This window comes from Nicotiana sylvestris, chromosome 9, assembly GCF_000393655.2.
Source record: "Nicotiana sylvestris chromosome 9, ASM39365v2, whole genome shotgun sequence".
NCBI lineage: Eukaryota > Viridiplantae > Streptophyta > Magnoliopsida > Solanales > Solanaceae > Nicotiana > Nicotiana sylvestris.
Window position 1 is genome coordinate 65530632 of NC_091065.1, and position 17241 is coordinate 65547872.

A 17241-nucleotide genomic window follows, 5' to 3' on the forward strand; every position below is an offset into this window, starting at 1 on the left:
CATGGGGTTAATCATCTATAAGTTGATATGAATTTATCCATCTATATGGTGATGAGGATTTATCCGTCTATATGTTGATACGGATTTGTCCGTCTATATGTTGATGTGGATTTGTCTGTCTATATATTGAGGTGGATGTGTCCGTCTATATGTTGATGTTGATGTTGATGTGTCCGTCTATATGGTGATGGAGATTTGTTCGTCTATAAGTTGTTATGAATTTATCTGTCTATAAGTTGTTGCAAATTAATCTATCTATAAATTGTTGCAAGATCCGTCCGTCTATAAGTTGTTGCGGATTTAACTGTTTATAAGTTGTTGCGGATTTATCCTTCGATGGAACGTCATGGAGTTGCCAGTCAACTTGGCACTCAACGGCTTTTCTTTTTTTGGCCTACAAAAAAAAAACAAAAAAACAAAAAAAAGGACAAAAAAATGCAGAAAAAAAAAAAGTTTGTTACCTCTCCGGTCTTCGCAAATCGGACTTGAGAGTTGATGCAAAGAATGCGTCTTGATGTTAATGGTTGAAGACGATGCTGCTATATATACTAATTGAATGACGGCTGGTTGGAGGAGTTATCTCGAGGGATAGAAAGTGTTTACTCTGAGGCGGTCAAAATTTTCCAATTTCAAATAGGATTTAAAGTGGACATAGAGTTGTTGTGGGAATTGGACTTCTTTATTTCTTTCCCATGCGACGCCTGTCTCCTTAGTTGAAATAACAGAATTATGACTTTGCACCATGTGACCAAACTCACGTGGCACATGACTAGTCAACTTTGACCTTGGCAATAATTTTCATTACAATGGTGTAATGATTTTAATTTTCCTTTTTTTTAAATAAAAAGGACAAAGTTACTTGAAGCTTAAAGCTATTAGCTCATCAACTTAGGGAGACACGTGAAACTTTCAAAAAGAATGAAAGATTTTTAAGTGTATTAAGTCTGGTTGCTTTAACGTGTTACTTCAAGCCTTGTTTTTGGAGTTCAATACATTTACATCCTAACAAATCCTAACAAATCTTAAATTACGGGGTATTTGTAGGCATATAAAATTTGCAAAATTAAATTCATAAATTAATTTGGACTATATTTTAAATTCATGATGTATTAGTCCAAATAAATTTATTGGGCTAATATAATTGAATTAACTATATATAGATGGACTTAATAAATTAGTCCAAGTTCAGTGGGCTAAAGTGATGAGCTCATTTTATTAAGTCCAAGATGACATCTTCCTAGAGGCCTAGTTTGGTGCCACGTGTCAAATGTCGTCGCGCACCAAGTCAAACGAAAGAGCCAATAGGATCATGCCACGTGTCAAAATGATAAGGCATGCCAAGTCACACTAAAAAGCCAATAAAATCACGCCACGTGTGCAAGTGACATGTTTTGGCCAATCAAATGTGGCCATGTCACACTTCAATTTGATTGGTCGGAAAGAGTTTGTTCTTATCATGACTCCTCCCTTCCATAACTATAAATAGGGGTCTTCGTAACTCATAAAAGATACCAGAAGTTATAACAAGAAGCAAGAAAGAGCTCGTGGATCAAACGTTGCAAATTCCTCGACAAGTTTCAAGCTTCAAGCAATCAAGTTCAAGCTCAAGAACGAAGAACAATCAAGTTCAAGCTCAAGAACGAAGAACAAATCAAGTATTCAAGATTAAGAACGAAGTCAAATCAAATACAAGGCATTCAAGATCAAGGCTACTTGTTCGTCATAAAATTTGTGGCAACAATCAAAGTGTTCGTGATGGATAAATCAAATTACAATTCAAGATCAAGCTCAAAGGCCCCTTGAATTTATATTGGAAACGTAGAATTAGAGTAATCTTAAAGATTGTAACACTCAAATATTTAAAACAAAATACTATGATTGTTGCAGTATTTTTGATCTTGATTTTATTTTCCTGATGCAAATTTGTTGTCTACAGTGTCATTACAAATGAGATCTTTGTCCTTATATAAGATCATACAGTTATAACGGTTCTACACTTAATTGGGCTCACTAATGATTTTAATTGTATTGATTTTTCGTTAATATATGTTACCGTAACTGATACATTATCACGACCCTGGTTCGCCCTCCGTGAACCATCGTGATGGCACCTAGTCTCTACGACTAGGTAAGCCTAACAATGCGGAAAATAAACCAGTTTGCAGAAGAAACAATTAAAAACCGAAATAGTGAAATAAAATAGTGTTTAAAAGTGCCGCTCGGCATACACAATATCAAATCTCAGAAACTAATACATTTCCAAAACCCGGAATCTCATTATCACAAGTCTTTGAATGTTTAAAAGTATCTAACTCCAGAATATCTAACAAAGGAAAGATAGTACAGAAGGGTTAATACTTAAAAGGGAGAGTAGAAAGGGACTCTTCGGTCTGCAGACGAGGTAGATATACCTCGGAACCTCTACAAACGCCTCGTCTCAAGCGTGATAAGTCTGAGTGGAGGTACCTGGATTTGCACATGAAAAACATGCACAGAAAGGGCATGAGTACACCACAGCAGTACTCAGTAAATGCCAACCCTAACCTCGATCGGGTAGTGATGAAGAAGGTCATGGCCCTACTGAGATTAAATGAAATATAAGGTACGATAGTATAAGATAAAGCAGTACAGTTGAAAGATAACAATAAGAATTAATACAGGATAATAAGGTTAGCTACAACTGAAACAGAGGCAAAACAATCATCAGGAATACCACCCTTCGCAAAGATAATAACCGGGGATCTCTCAGTATCCCGAGGATCTCTTAGTACCCTCAATATATGATCGGGATCTCTTGGTATCCTCAATATATTCTAGGGATCTCTTGGTATCCTCAATATATGTGTTGGGGATCTCTCGGTATCCCGCACCTCAACTCAAATCATAAATACGTACAGGGGATCTCCCAGGATGCCGTCCCGTAGTCCCAAAGTAAAACACACAGCAATAACACAAAGAATACTCAATTAAACTCAATTTCGTACCAAAGTAAAACAGGTAATTCTAATCTAACATGCTTGACATAATACAAATAAGGCAGTCCAAGCAATAAGGCAATTAATTCAATTAAACATGCTTCTCTAAGCTAACAACAGGCTTAAATTTCAAGTAAAATAAGCAGGAAAGGAAAACACAATTAAAACTACTGTAGTGGAAACAGGATTTTCAACAATTAGCACAAGAACACACTCGTCACCACACGTATAAGTCATTTCAATTACCACAAATACAAAATCCTAAAGGGAATGTCCCCTACACAAGGTTAGGCAAGCCACTTACCTCGAATCAACTCAAATCAATCTGAAACCACGCTCTTGCCACGAGTACTCGACTCCAAATGCCAAATCTATTCAATTCAATTTCATAATATAAATAAAACTTCAAGTAATTGATTCTACAAAGAAATTCTAAGCTAATACGTGAAATTAGGTAAAATGACCAAAATGCCCCTCAGGCCAACATCTCGGAATCGGGTAAAATTTATATTTTCAGAATCCTCACACTCTCACGAGTTCAGTCATACCAAAAGTACCAAAATTGGACCTCAAATGGTCCCTCAAATCATCACTCAAAAGTCTCAAATTAATCAAGCCCTAACCCCTAAATTACCACTGATTTTCCTTAAATTTTCATGCTTATAATGATAAAAATCACCTCAATAAAGAGTTTAAGGAACAAAGACCTTACCCCAATGAATTCTTCCGAAAATCTCCCTTGAAAATGCTCCTCAAGGCTTCTTCCCGTTTGAAAAGAGGTGAAAATAACTCAAATTCACGAAGGCAACTATTTATATGTTCTGCCCAGCTAATCCGCTTCTACGGAACAAAGGTCACATCTGCGACAAATCACTAAACTCAGCTTTCCGTACTTGCGACTCCCCGTACGCAGATGTGGCACTGTTTCTACGGTGAAGCTCCCGCTTCTGCGGCTTTTGCTGGTTCTCCCCTTTTCCGCTTCTGAAATGATACCGTCGCTTCTGTGGCTAAGCACCTGCGGAACCCAACCGCGGGTGCGGTTATGACAGAAGATCAGCAGCTAAAGCTGCTCAAACGACTCTCAATTCTTCCGACAACATTCCGAAACCATCCCAAGGCCCCCGGGACTTCAACCAAAAACACAAACAAGTATAATACCACTGTCCAAACTTATACCAATCCTTAAAACACCTAAAACAACATCGAACGATGAATCAACCACGTATTCAAGCCTAAGAACTCCAAAACTCTAAATTTACGCTTTCGATCAAAAAGTCTATCACACCTCGTCCGAATGACCTTAAATTTTGCACACACGTCACATTCAACATTACGGAGGTACTCCAACTTCTGGAATTCCATTCCGACCCTCAGATCAAAATCTCACTATCAAACCGAAAACTTTAAATTCGACTTTCGACATTTCGAGCCTAAATTAGCTACGGACCTCCAAAACACAATCCGAATATGCCTCTAAGCCCGAAATCACCCAATGGAGCTAACGGTACCATCGAAATTCCAGTCCGAGGCCGTCTTAATACTGTTCTAACTATGGTCAAATTTCCAAAACTTAAGCTGTCATTTAGGGACTAAGTGTCCTAAAACTCTCCGAAACTCAAAACCCGGTAAAACAAGCATAGAGACATACCTGAAGTAGGGGATCAGGGTATTAATTCTTAAAACGACCGGCTGGACCGTTACATCCTCCCTCACCTAAACATTCATTCTTCCTCGAACGAGCATAGAGACATACCTGAAGTAGAGAAAATATGAGGGTAGCGGTTGCGCATATCTTGCTCGGTTTCCCAGGTCGCCTCCTCGACCGGCTGACCCTGCCACTGAACCTTTACTGATGAAATGTTCTTTGACCTCAATTTTCTAACTTGCCTGTCCAATATTGCCACTGGCTCCTCAACATAGGATAGATCCTTCTCCAACTGGACAGAACTGAAATCCAACACGTGCGACGGATCACCGTGATACCTCTAGAGCATCGAAACATGAAATACTGGATGGACTCCTGCCAAGCTGGGAGGTAGGGAAAGCTCATAAGTAACCTCCCTAACACACCGCAATATCTCAAAAGGACCAATAAACCTTGGACTCAACTTTCTTTTCTTCCCAAATCTCATGATGCCCTTCATAGGAGAAACCCGAAGCAGAACCCGCTCTCCAACCATATAGGAAACATCACGAACCTTCTGGTCTGCGTAACTCTTATGTCTGGACTGGGTTGTACGGAGTCTATCCTAAATCACCTTAACCTTCTCCAAAGAATCCTGAACCAAGTCTGTGCCCAATAATCTAGCCTCGCCCAGCTCGAACCAATCCACCAGGGATCTACACTGCCTGCCATATAAAGCCTCATACGGTGCCATCTTAATGCTGGACTAATAGTTGTTGTTGTAGGTAAACTTTGCCAATGGCAAGAACTGATCCCAAGACCCTCCAAACTCAATCACACACGCACGGAGCATATCCTCAAGAATTTGAATAGTGCGCTCGGACTGTCCGTCCATCTGAGGGTGAAATGATGTACTCAACTGCACCCGAGTACCCAACTCATGTTGAACGGCCCTCCAGAACCGTGATGTGAACCGAGTACCTCTATCTGAAATGATGGAAACTGGAATACCATGCAGACGAACAATCTCCCTGAAATAAATCTCCGCCAATCGCTCCGAAGAATAGGTAGTACACACAGGAATGAAGTGTGCGGACTTGGTCAGCCAATCCACAATCACCCAAATGGAATCGAACTTCCTCAAAGTCCGTGGGAGCCCAACTACGAAGTCCATGGTGTTCCGCTCCCACTTCCACTACAGAATCTCTATCTGCTGAAGCAACCCAGCCAGTCTCTGGTGCTCATACTTCACTTGCTGACAGTTGAGGCACCGAGCTACAAATCCAACTATATCTTTCTTCATCCGCCTCCACTAATAGTGCTATCTCAAATCCTGATACATCTTCGCGGTACCTGAATGAATGGAATACCGCGAACTATGGGCCTCCTCTAGAATCAGCTCCTGAAACCCATCCACATTGGGTACACAAATCCGACCATGCATCCTCAATACCCTGTCATTACCAATAGTCACATCTCTGGCATCACCATGCTGAACCTTGCCCTTGAGGACAAGCAAATGAGGGTCATCATACTGACGTTCCCTGATACGATCAGATAAGGAAGACCGAGAAACCACGCAAGCTAGAACCCGACTGGGCTCCGAAAGATCCAATTTCACAAACTGACTGACTAAGGCCTGAACATCCATCGCCATAGGCCTCTCCGATGCTGGTAAATAAGCCAAACTCCCCAAACTCTCTGCCCGGCGACTCAAGGAATTGGCCACCACATTGGCCTTGCCCAGGTGGTACAAAATAATGATATCATAGTCCTTCAGCAACTCTAACCATCTCCTCTGGCACAAATTTAGATCCTTTTGCTTGAACAGGTGTTGCAAGATCCGATGATCAGTATAAATCTCACAAGGAACCCTGTACAAATATTGACACCAGATCTTCAGGGCGTGAACAATGCCAGCTAACTCAAAATCGTGGACAGGACAATTCTTCTCGTGAACCTTTAACTCTTTGGACGCATAGGCAATCACCCTACCGTCCTGCATCAAAACCGCTCTAAGGCCAATCCTCGAGGCATCACAATAGACAGTATAAGACCCTGAACCTGTAGGCAATATCAAAACTGGGGTTGTAGTCAAAGGTGTCTTGAGCTTTTGAAAGCTCTCCTCACAATCTTATGTCTACTAGAACGGAGCACCCTTCTAGTCAGCCTGGTCATAGGGGCTGCAATCAATGAAAACCCCTCAACAAAACGACGGTAATAACCCGTCAAGCCAAAAAACTGCAGATTTTTGTAGCTGAGGATGGTCTAGGCCAACTCTGCACAGCCTCTACTTTCTTCAGATCCACTTGAATACCCTCACTCAATACCACATGGCCTAAGAATGACATGGAATCCAACCAAACTCACATTTCGAGAAATTAGCATATAACTTCTTTTCTCTCAAAGTCTGAAGCACTGTCCTCAGGTGTTTCTCATGATCTTCCCGTCTCCGGGAATACACCAGAATATCATCAATAAAGAAAATGATGAATGAGTCAAGTCAAGATACGACCGGACTACACTGTGCATCAAATGCATAAAGGCTGTTGGGGCACTGGTCAGCCCAAATGACATAACAAGGAACTCAAAATGACCATATCAAATCCTAAAAGCAGTCTTCGGGATATCTGGCTCCCGAATCTTCAAGTGATGGTAGCCTGAGCGCAAGTCAAATTAGAAAACACTCGTACACCTTGAAGCTGGTCAAACAGATCATCAATACGAGGAAAAGGATAACGGTTCTTCACTGTAACTTTGTTCAACTGGCGATAATCAATGCACATACGCATAGAACCATCCTTATTTTTCACAAACAAGACAGGAGCACCCCCACAGAATACATTGGGCCGAATAAAACCCTTATCAAGCAATTCTTGTAACTGATCACACTCAACTGTGTCTATTAAAAGACTAATCGGGCGTTGCAAATATAATCCGGGGTATTATGCCCCGAGTCGAATCCCACAGGGAATTAACATATCAAGAGAAGCATTTAAAGTACTAAATTCTTATGAGTCGACCTTCTCAAACATTGTAAATAACAAGTGGTGTTATGGTCACTACTCCAACTAACAGAATCGATAAAACAAAGATTAACTACTACGCAGTTGTAGACAATTGGAATAAAGGTCTAAGGTAATGGTTTCCCCGTTGTTGAATTCCTTAGTCATATGTTTCTTATAGTTATGAATTAGTTGTCTCTATCGATCATGAACTCTCCAGCTATCATAACTCTCTCTCAAGTAATTATGATAATTTACTAGACGCACTCTCTCAAGCTACACTAGCTAGATTCGCATTACAGTTCACTTAGATCGCACCCGAGGTATCGTTATATCTACTCCAACCTCTAAACCCTCGGTTATGACTCTCGCCTATACTCCGGGAGTAATGTTATTCAAACAATTACCTAACTATGCGCTCTCTCTCAAGAACATACATATTAAATAGGAACGGCTAATTGAGGATCCTTTCAACTAACCAAAATCAAAATGTAGTTGAACAAAGAAAGATTAACAACCAATTCAAACTATATTAATATAACAACAAGTTCATCCACAACGGGTTCACCCAAAACCTTAGATTAAAAGAGTTAGCTACACATAACAATGATGTTCATCACAATAATTAAATTCATTACAAATCATAAAAAAAAGGAAGAAGAGAAGAACTTGATGTAGAATACTCCTCCTTGCCTTTTGCCTTTCCTTTTCTTGCTCTCAGCTATCAAAAGCTGCACACACACCCCTTGGGCGAGCTTGACCTTCTATAGGTTAAGTGAATTTGCCCCCTAGACTTTCAAATTTACCCCCAGGAATTATTTTCCGGAATTGGGCTAGCGCGGTCGTGCTAGTGGGCGCGCTAATGGCCGCGTTAGTAGCCTTACCATTCTGCCTCGACCATCTGGGCTAGCGCGGTCGCGCTAGTGGACGCGCTAATCGTCGCGCTAGTCCAGGCCTTCATTTGGTCGATTCTTTTTCTCGTCGTCTCGCTTACTCAGCTCCTAGGGGTCTTTCTTGCTTCAATGCAACTCCAATCACATCTTTAAGGCCTTATATAATCTCTTCATTCCTGCAACACAATTTATAGCTCATTTTTCATCATTGGATTATATTAGAGCATTGAAACATAATCAAGCTGGGGCAAAACAATCGTCAAATGATATAAATCTAGCCCAATATCAACACCCCACACTTAAATCTTTGCTAGTCCTCGAGCAATCCACCACCTTTTATGAAGGTTCCTTCACTATGCATTCTTCCCTAACGCATTACACCACTAACATATCACATGAGTTACACCTAGTAGTGAACAATCTTAGCCTCAAAAGTTGACTCTCACGTGCCGTGCAATATTCATACTTTCTCAAGCTACTCTACACAGAAGTCAGGACGTGCCTTTCCTTCATGAATCACATGCCCTCACTTTCACACAAAGAGAGTAGTTCCACATATAATGATATTTAGAACAATTATGAACTTAGATAGATAAACTTCACTCACACTCAAAAAGAACATTCACATGTCACAAAGATGCACCATAAGCTTGCCCGTAGTGTACTACTCTACTAATTGAGCCACTCAGTCTAAGATCAATAGGACTTCACTTGGTTGTAATGTAGGTTAAGGGACGGGTAGGATATATTTGGTGTAGTGACTAACCTCCCTAAGCACTTTTTAATACAATTACATTAACATTCAAAACCATACTTTTGTCAACCAAACATTTTACCACCGTTCTTTTATTTACCACAACCCCATCCATTAGGTGCAATTATAGCCAACCACCACTTCTCAACCACTATATTATTCTCTCTTTTTTTAATGGTGGTGCTTTATTTCATATGCGACAAAATTCTACACCTTTTTCAAATTCAGTGGTTCCACTCAAAAACCAAACCCCACCCCACACCTTTGCCTTTGCATAATTCTCAATACTATTCAAGTGCTTATGTGAGGAAAGAGGGTTCAATAGAAGGCTATTCAAACAATTGGGTAAGGTTTGCAATGTGGTTGCCAAAGAAATAGGCTTATAGGATCAACGGGGTTAACTAAGATGTATTGCAGTTAGGTGGGTTTATTTTATAAGTTTGGCTCAATAAGAAATTGTCTATATCACTTCTAAGACTGAATGAAGCTACTATTTTGCTTTGCAAACACACAGGGCAAGTTCTAGGCATCAAATGTAAATCATGGAATACAATAAAACTCACACATATGGCACATGACTCATTCAAGATTGGCTTATTAACACACTCTCTTTTGAGTATTCAAGTCAGTGACGAATATACAATTTAAGGCACTTTAGCAAGAATCAACTACTGAGAATAAGCGTTACACTCTAGTGTCTATTGTGTTCAGGTGTAATAACCCTAGAGGATTTTCTTTTCGAATTCAGCTCGTTAGCCCATGAATCCTAATTTAAAAACTAAAAAGAAAACAAAATGAATACAAAACTACCTATACCCGGTTCAAGTTAAACCCTTGGAAAAGAACCGTGGCCCAAAGAAAAATCAAGGGGGAGTTACTACACTACCTAAAAAAGAGAAAATAATAATAAAAAAAATATTTTTGTAATTTTAAATTGTTTTTTTTTATATACTAACTTCCCCCAAGAAAATTATCTAAAGGATCCGTCATCAGGAAGAGTCTTCATTTTCAATTTTTTTTTATGCTCGACTTAGTTCAAGCTACTTACCTATTTTAAACTAATCAACTCCTACTTAATCATTAAAGCAATCAAAGCTAACCCACCAAAACAATCAAAACAAAACAAAACCAACCAAAATCAACTAGTCAAAGGTTACAATTACATATATACAATGAAGTATCCCCACCCCACACTTATAATGAAGACATGTCCCCATGGCTTTAAAAATTAAAGAGTAGTGAGGTAGAGGTACTTCCCTGATGGCTCACTCCTGGTTGGAGATGGTGTCTGGGTTCATGTTGCACGCGCGACCCAGAGCTCTCAACCAGCCCAAGAACTTCTTTTCAGACTTCACCTGTCTATCAGCCACGGCCTTAACACGGGTACCTAAATCTGTGACTGAAGTACGTAACCCAGCCATCTCTTGTTCCAAATTGGTCATGCGGGTGCTCCTGCATGGCTGTGAAGATGTGGATGCCCTAGATGTCACTGCAGCTACTACAGGGTGCTCCGGGGACTGGGGTTCGATCCTCACATTCTCCTCTTCTTCATCCTCAATGTCTGAGTCGTTAGAGCTTCCACTACTCTCTTCCTCTGTTGTTGCTGGCTCTTTTCCCGTGGTTACTTTGTCCGCTCGGAACTTGTGGTCCTTTTTCACGAGCCCATCCGCAGCTAGATTTTCGGGCACTCGAGCATACCTGCAAAGTTGAGTTATTAAAGAAGGGAAGATAAATCCATACCTTTTTATTCGGCTGCGGATGAACATCTCGTCATGTATTACTTTAGCGACGTCGAAGTTGTACCTATTGACGAAGCACCAATTCAAAGCAGCTCTGGGCCCATTTACCTCTATAGTATTGTGGGATGGAATCAAATGGTTGTTGATCAGATACAACCAGCATTTCACTTCAAAAGTGAGCGCGGAGGAATGGAACTTCGCACCATATTGCATCCAAACTACATCTTTCCCCGGTGCATAGATTGTTTCAAAGAATCTTGGCCACTTTTCCTGTGTGGGGTTATGGCCATACTCATAGAAGTCGTCATAATCAATCATAGGAGGGGGTAACTGGTATGCCGTCCTTATCGCCTCAACAGAGGCATTCACCGCTTTCCGTCGTACTGTGACGATTCCATTGTCATTTTCAGGTGTGTTGGCGTAAAATTCTCTCACAACCATTACATTACCCTCACCGGGCTCATTTATGAAAGTTTGTAGCCCACGTCTCATCAGCTCGTCGTACATGTGAGGGCAATGTTGTTGGAGCAATCGGACGTCAATACCCCTCTCAGGAATTGGCTTTTTAGAAGCCTTCTCAGCAAAGCGGTCCTGAGCTTTAGCCGAGACAAATTTGGTATTATCGAAAGGGCGTTCAGTGGAAGCCTTACGTGTCCTGGATGAGCTTGCTTGTCTGCTAGAATATGGACCGGTTGTGCATTGTTTCTTCGCTGGAGCCACTGTACCTGAAGAACGGTAACAAATAAGTAATTCCCAACACCAAAAATTGTGACGCACTGCGGTTACTCAGACTTCACACGCATATGTGGTCACAATTACATAACGACACTCACTGAGGCCTTTTTACAAACACCTTGTGGGCATTAGGTACTCACAACTTATTTCAAGTAATATACAACATAAACCCACCACCAATTCTTCCAAAGATCCCAATTCAAGTAAAACAACACTTTACAATTCGCACCCCCACAAATACTATAATAATTATTACCAAATCTACTACTAATAAACAAATAAAGAAATAACTATATAAAATAAAGCACACTTAATTACATAAAAATCTGCAAAGATTATGCGAAAACAAAGAAAGAAAATTGAAACAAGAATAACATACCTGTAGTGAGAGTGAGGAGTATATAATAGGGTTAAAGGGGAATGTTGTTGGAGACTTAGATGAAGATGAAAATTTTCTGGAAGAAGGGCGTGGAAGAAGAAAATAATTTGAGTTGTGAGAAATTGGGGAGGGTTTTGTGAATTGTTTTAGGGCGTGTGTTTTGGTGTGTGGGGGGTTTGTTAGATGTGGGTTATTAGATGAGGGGGGGAATTTGGACTGAAGAAAGAAAAAAAAAATTGAATGATACAAAAAATAAGAACATGTGTAAATTTACGTTTTAAAAAAAAGTCCCTGAGTAGCGCATTCAGATGCGCGATCGCGCTAGTCTAGCACGTCCAAGGCAGAGAGTTTTGCCAATTTAGCGCGTTCACTAGCGCGGCCATTAGCGCGATCGCGCTAGTAGCGCGGCCAGTAGCGCGATCGCGCTAGTAGCGCGGCTAGTAGCGCGATCGCGCTAGTAGCGCGACCAGTAGCGCGTTCACTAGCGCAGTCCAGGAAGAAAGTTTTGGCAATTTAGCGCGTTCACTAGTGCGATCGCGCTAGTTGCACGGCCAATAGCGCGTGTATTAGCGCGGCCGCGCTAGGAGGCTTCAAAATTTTTTAAACTTTTCACCTGATTTTTCCATTTTTCGATTGCCTTATCACCCGCCCATTGTCACCTGCATTGGTTAGCATTTTCAAAAACTCACAATTAACCACTACTACTACCATCGGGTTGCCTCCCGACCAGCGCCTTAGTTAACGTCGTGGCATGATGTAGATCAATCACATTTAAGGCTCACTCGACCTTTGTGGTTCAACGAGAAGTACGACGGACAGCTCTTTCGGTTCATCCATCCCCACATATAGTTTGAGTCGTTGTCCATTAACCTTGAAGGTGTTAGTGTTACCTTCACTGGTTATCTCCACATCCCCTAACGGGAACACTTCAATCACCTGAACAGCCCAAACCATCGGGACTTAAGCTTACCAGGAAACAATCTCAACCTCCAATTGTACAATAATACCTTGTCTCCGGGTTTAAAATTTCTGTCCACAATGTGTTTGTCATGCAGCCTCTTCATTCTTTCCTTGTAAAGTCTCGTGCTTTCAAAGGCGTGATATCTGAATTCCTCCAACTCATGCAACTTTGTCAGTCGATTTTCTCCAGGCTCATCAGGGTTCATGTTCAATTGCTTTAGTGCTCACCAAGCTCGATGTTCTAGCTCTACAGGCAAGTGACAGGCCTTCCCAAATACCAACTTGTACGGTGACATACCGATAGGTATTTTGAATGCAGTTCTATAGGCCCAGAGCGCATCGTCAAGCTTTTTCGCCCAATCAGTTCTTGTGGCATTTATAGTTTTAGTGAGAACACTCTTGATCTCACGGTTTGAGACCTCTACCTATCCGCTTGTTTGAGGGTGATACGGGGTTGCCACCTTGTGGTGCACGTCATATTTGGCTAGTAACTTCTCAAAGACACGGTTGCAAAAGTGTGTGCCTCCATCACTAATGATGGCTCTCAGAATCCCGAATCGGGTGAATATATTCTTCTTTAAGAACCCCACCACTACCCTCGAATCATTGGTGGGGAATGCTGCAGCTTCCACCCATTTAGATACATAATCTACTGCAACAAGTATGTACTTATTGCCGTAAGAACTGACGAAGGGACCCATGAAATTAATTCCCTAGACATCGAACACCACAACTTGCTAAATTGGATTCATGGGCATCTCATGTCTACGGGATATGTTTCCTATTCTATGGCATTTGTTGTAGCCCTTTACCCATTGGTGAGCATCCTTAAAGATTGTTAGCTAGTAGAACCCGGCCTCTAACACCTTCGCTGCTGTCCGAACTCCTCCAAAATGTCCTCCATAAGGTGAAGCGTGACAAGCCTACAAAACAGAACATTGTTCTATCTCGAGGACGCATCTCCGGAACATGTTGTCAATACAAATTTTAAACAAATGCGGTTCATCCCACTAGTAGTTTCGGCAGTCACGATAAAATCGTTTCTTTTGAGCATAGGAGAGTTCATATGGTTCAATATCGCAGGCCAAATAGTTTGCAATATCAGCATACCATGGCACATCGTCCACACTTGTGGCTAGCAGCTGCTCGTCTGGAAAGGTTTCCAAAATATCCTCAGACTGAATTGCATTTTCAACACTTTCAAGGCGTGGCAAATGATCAGCAACTTGGTTCTCCGTGCCCTTACGGTCACGAATCTCCAAGTCAAACTCTTGCAAAAGTAGCATCCAACGAATTAGGCACGGCTTGGACTCTTTTTTATCAACTAAATACCGAATGGCTGCGTGATTTGTGTACGCGATCACCTTTGAACCGATCAAGTAAGACCTAAACTTATCAAAGGCGAACACGACAGCCAACATTTCTTTTTCAGTTACCGTGTAATTCAGCTGAGCACCATTCAACATCCTACTTGCGTAGTAAATAGGGTGCATTACCTTATTCTTGCACTATCCCAACACGGCTCCCACAGCGTAGTCACTAGCATCACATATGAGTTCAATCGGTTGCTCCCAGTCGGGAGCAATTATAATCGGTGTTGTGACTAGCCGCTTCTTTAGTTCCTCAAAAGCCACCCTGCAATCATCAGAAAACACAAATGGGTTATCCTTTTCGAGCAACTTACAGAGGGGATTGGTGATCTTGGAAAAATCCTTGATGAATCGCCGGTAGAAGCCGGCATGTCCCAGGAAGCTACGAATAGCTTTGACTGATGTGGGAGGTGGAGGTTTTTCTATCACGTCGACTTTGGCTTTGTCCACCTCAATCCCTTTACTCGACACTAAGTGCCCCAAGACGATTCCTTCTTGGACCATGAAGTGCCACTTCTCCTAATTCAACACTAGATTCATCTCGATGCACCTCTTCAGTACACAGTTTAAATTTGCTAGGCATTCATCGAACGAATTTCCCACCACTGAAAAATCATCCATGAAGACCTCCATAATGTCTTCCACCATGTTTGTGAAAATGGCCATCATGCACCATTGGAATGTTGCAGGTGCATTACAAAGACCAAATGGCATTCTCCTGAAGGCAAACACTCCGTAAGGGCAAGTAAATGAAGTCTTTTCCCTATCCTCCGGGGCAATAGAAATCTGGTTGTAGCCCGAGTATCCATCCAGAAAACAAAAGTGTGACATCCCTGCCAATCTATCTAACATCTGATCAATGAAAGGAAGTGGGAAGTGGTCCTTCCGGGTGGCTAGATTTAGCTTTCTATAATCCATGTAGATTCTCCAGCCTGTGACGGTTCTTGTAGAGATAAATTTGTTGTTATCATTCTTAACTACCATCACACCACCCTTTTTAGGTACATATTGAACTGGGCTAACCCAGCTACTATCAGAAATTGGGAAAATGATTCCTGCATCTAACCACTTGGTCACTTCTTTCTTCACTACCTCCTTCATATTGGGGTTCAGCCTTCTTTGGTGTTCCCTGGAAGGTTTGTATCCCTCTTCCAGTAAAATTTTGTGCATACAGTATGCAGGGCTGATCCCCTTTATGTCTTCCATGGTCCACCCAATGGCAGTCTTGTATTCCTTAAGTACCTGCAAGAGTTGTTGAGCCTGCACATCTAACAAACTAGATGAGATAATAACAGGTAATGTGGAGTTAGGTCCAAGAAACTCATACCTGAGATGGGCTGGCAATGGCTTTAATTCCAGCTTTGGTGGTTCTCCGATTGATGGCTTGGCTGGAGGAGTTTCTCTGTTTTCCAGGTACAAGGGCTCAAATTCGAGAGTTCTATCCCAGAACCCTCTACCCTTTAATGCCATCACCCATCCAGCCAGTTTATCTCCCTTTACCTCATCTAAATTCATTAAACACGCAGCGAGGGGGTCTTCAATAGTCAGCAGTTCATCATCGGTCCCTACGATTACATCCATGGCATCAATAAGAGAGCAATTGGCGAATTCACTTGGTCGCCTCATAGATTTCTACACGCCGAATGTTATCTCTTCATCGTTCAACCTCATCTTTAACTCCCCAGTTTCACAATCAATTAAAGCTCTACCCGTGTCCAGGAACGGTCTTCCCAAAATTATGGGAATCACTTCATCCACTTTACAGTCTAAGATTACAAAATCTGTAGGGAACACAAATTTCCCTACCTGAATCAACACATCATCCAGAATACCAGAGGGTCACTTTACCGTCCTGTCATCCAGCTGCAACAACATAGAGGTGGGTCTAGCTCTTCCAATACCCAACCTCTTATAAATTGCCAGGGGCATAAGATTAATGTTGGCCCCTATATCACACAGTGCTTTAGCAAAGGCAAAATCACCAATAGTGCATGGGATTGTAAAGCTCCCTAGGTCAAATAGCTTTTCCGCAATTGGTCTGGTCACCACTGCACTACAGGTTTGAGTAAGAGTAACTGTGGCCAAGTCTTGGAAATCAAATTTTCGGGACATTAAGTCCTTCATCATTTTTGCATACCCAGGCATCTTTTTCAAACCATCAATCAAGGAAATATTTACCTGGATTTGTTTTAGCATCTCCAAAAACTTCTTGTATTGCTCCTCTTTTTGGTACTTAGCTAGCCTCTGAGGAAATGGTGTAGGAGGTCTCTTCTTTCCAATCATTTGGCTTCGATCTTTATCAGTTGCCACATCAACCATTTGTTCCTGTGCTATCTCAGCTTCTTTCTTGGTCTCCATTTGAATGCTACTTTCTTCCTGGGCAGGCTGGACTATCACCTCTGTCAATTTCGTTGATTCATCCAACTCTATGGGCACTGATATAAGTATCTCAGCCTCCCTGGCTTCTCGAGCCCTTTCTTGCTCGACATCCAAATCTCTGCCATTCCGTAGGCTCATCGCCATCATCTGCTTCGGGACTTGATCTTTTGGATTTACCTGGGTATCTGCAGGTAGTGTTCCATGAGGGCAATTGTTCAGAAAATCGAAATTTGGCCCATCAGCATTTCAATATTTTTGATCGCTGAATCATGTGCATCTTCTCTCTCGCTAATCTTTGCATTAGACTCAATAACATGTTGCATCATTGCTTCCAGTCTAGCAAACTCATCTTCCTGCCTTCTACTATACTGCTGCTGAGGAGGGTGATACCCCTACTATTGATTCTGATTACTGTATCCATGTGGCCT

The 17241-nt window shown here is 41.5% G+C and overlaps 2 protein-coding genes across 2 annotated transcripts; both read right to left on the reverse strand.

The window, feature by feature from the left end:
- Positions 1–14572: 14572 nt before the first annotated feature.
- LOC138877685 (uncharacterized mitochondrial protein AtMg00860-like) lies at positions 14573–14938 on the reverse strand. Its single transcript, XM_070157313.1, has one exon. The coding sequence runs from the start codon at positions 14936–14938 to the stop codon at positions 14573–14575; it is 366 nt and encodes a 121-aa protein (XP_070013414.1).
- Positions 14939–16066: 1128 nt separating this feature from the next.
- Positions 16067–16957, reverse strand: LOC138877686 (uncharacterized). The gene is made up of 2 exons (XM_070157314.1): positions 16283–16957; positions 16067–16240 (listed from the first exon to the last, which is right to left on the reverse strand). Exons 1-2 carry the CDS (start codon positions 16955–16957, stop codon positions 16067–16069), a joined length of 849 nt encoding a protein of 282 aa, XP_070013415.1.
- Positions 16958–17241: the final 284 nt, after the last annotated feature.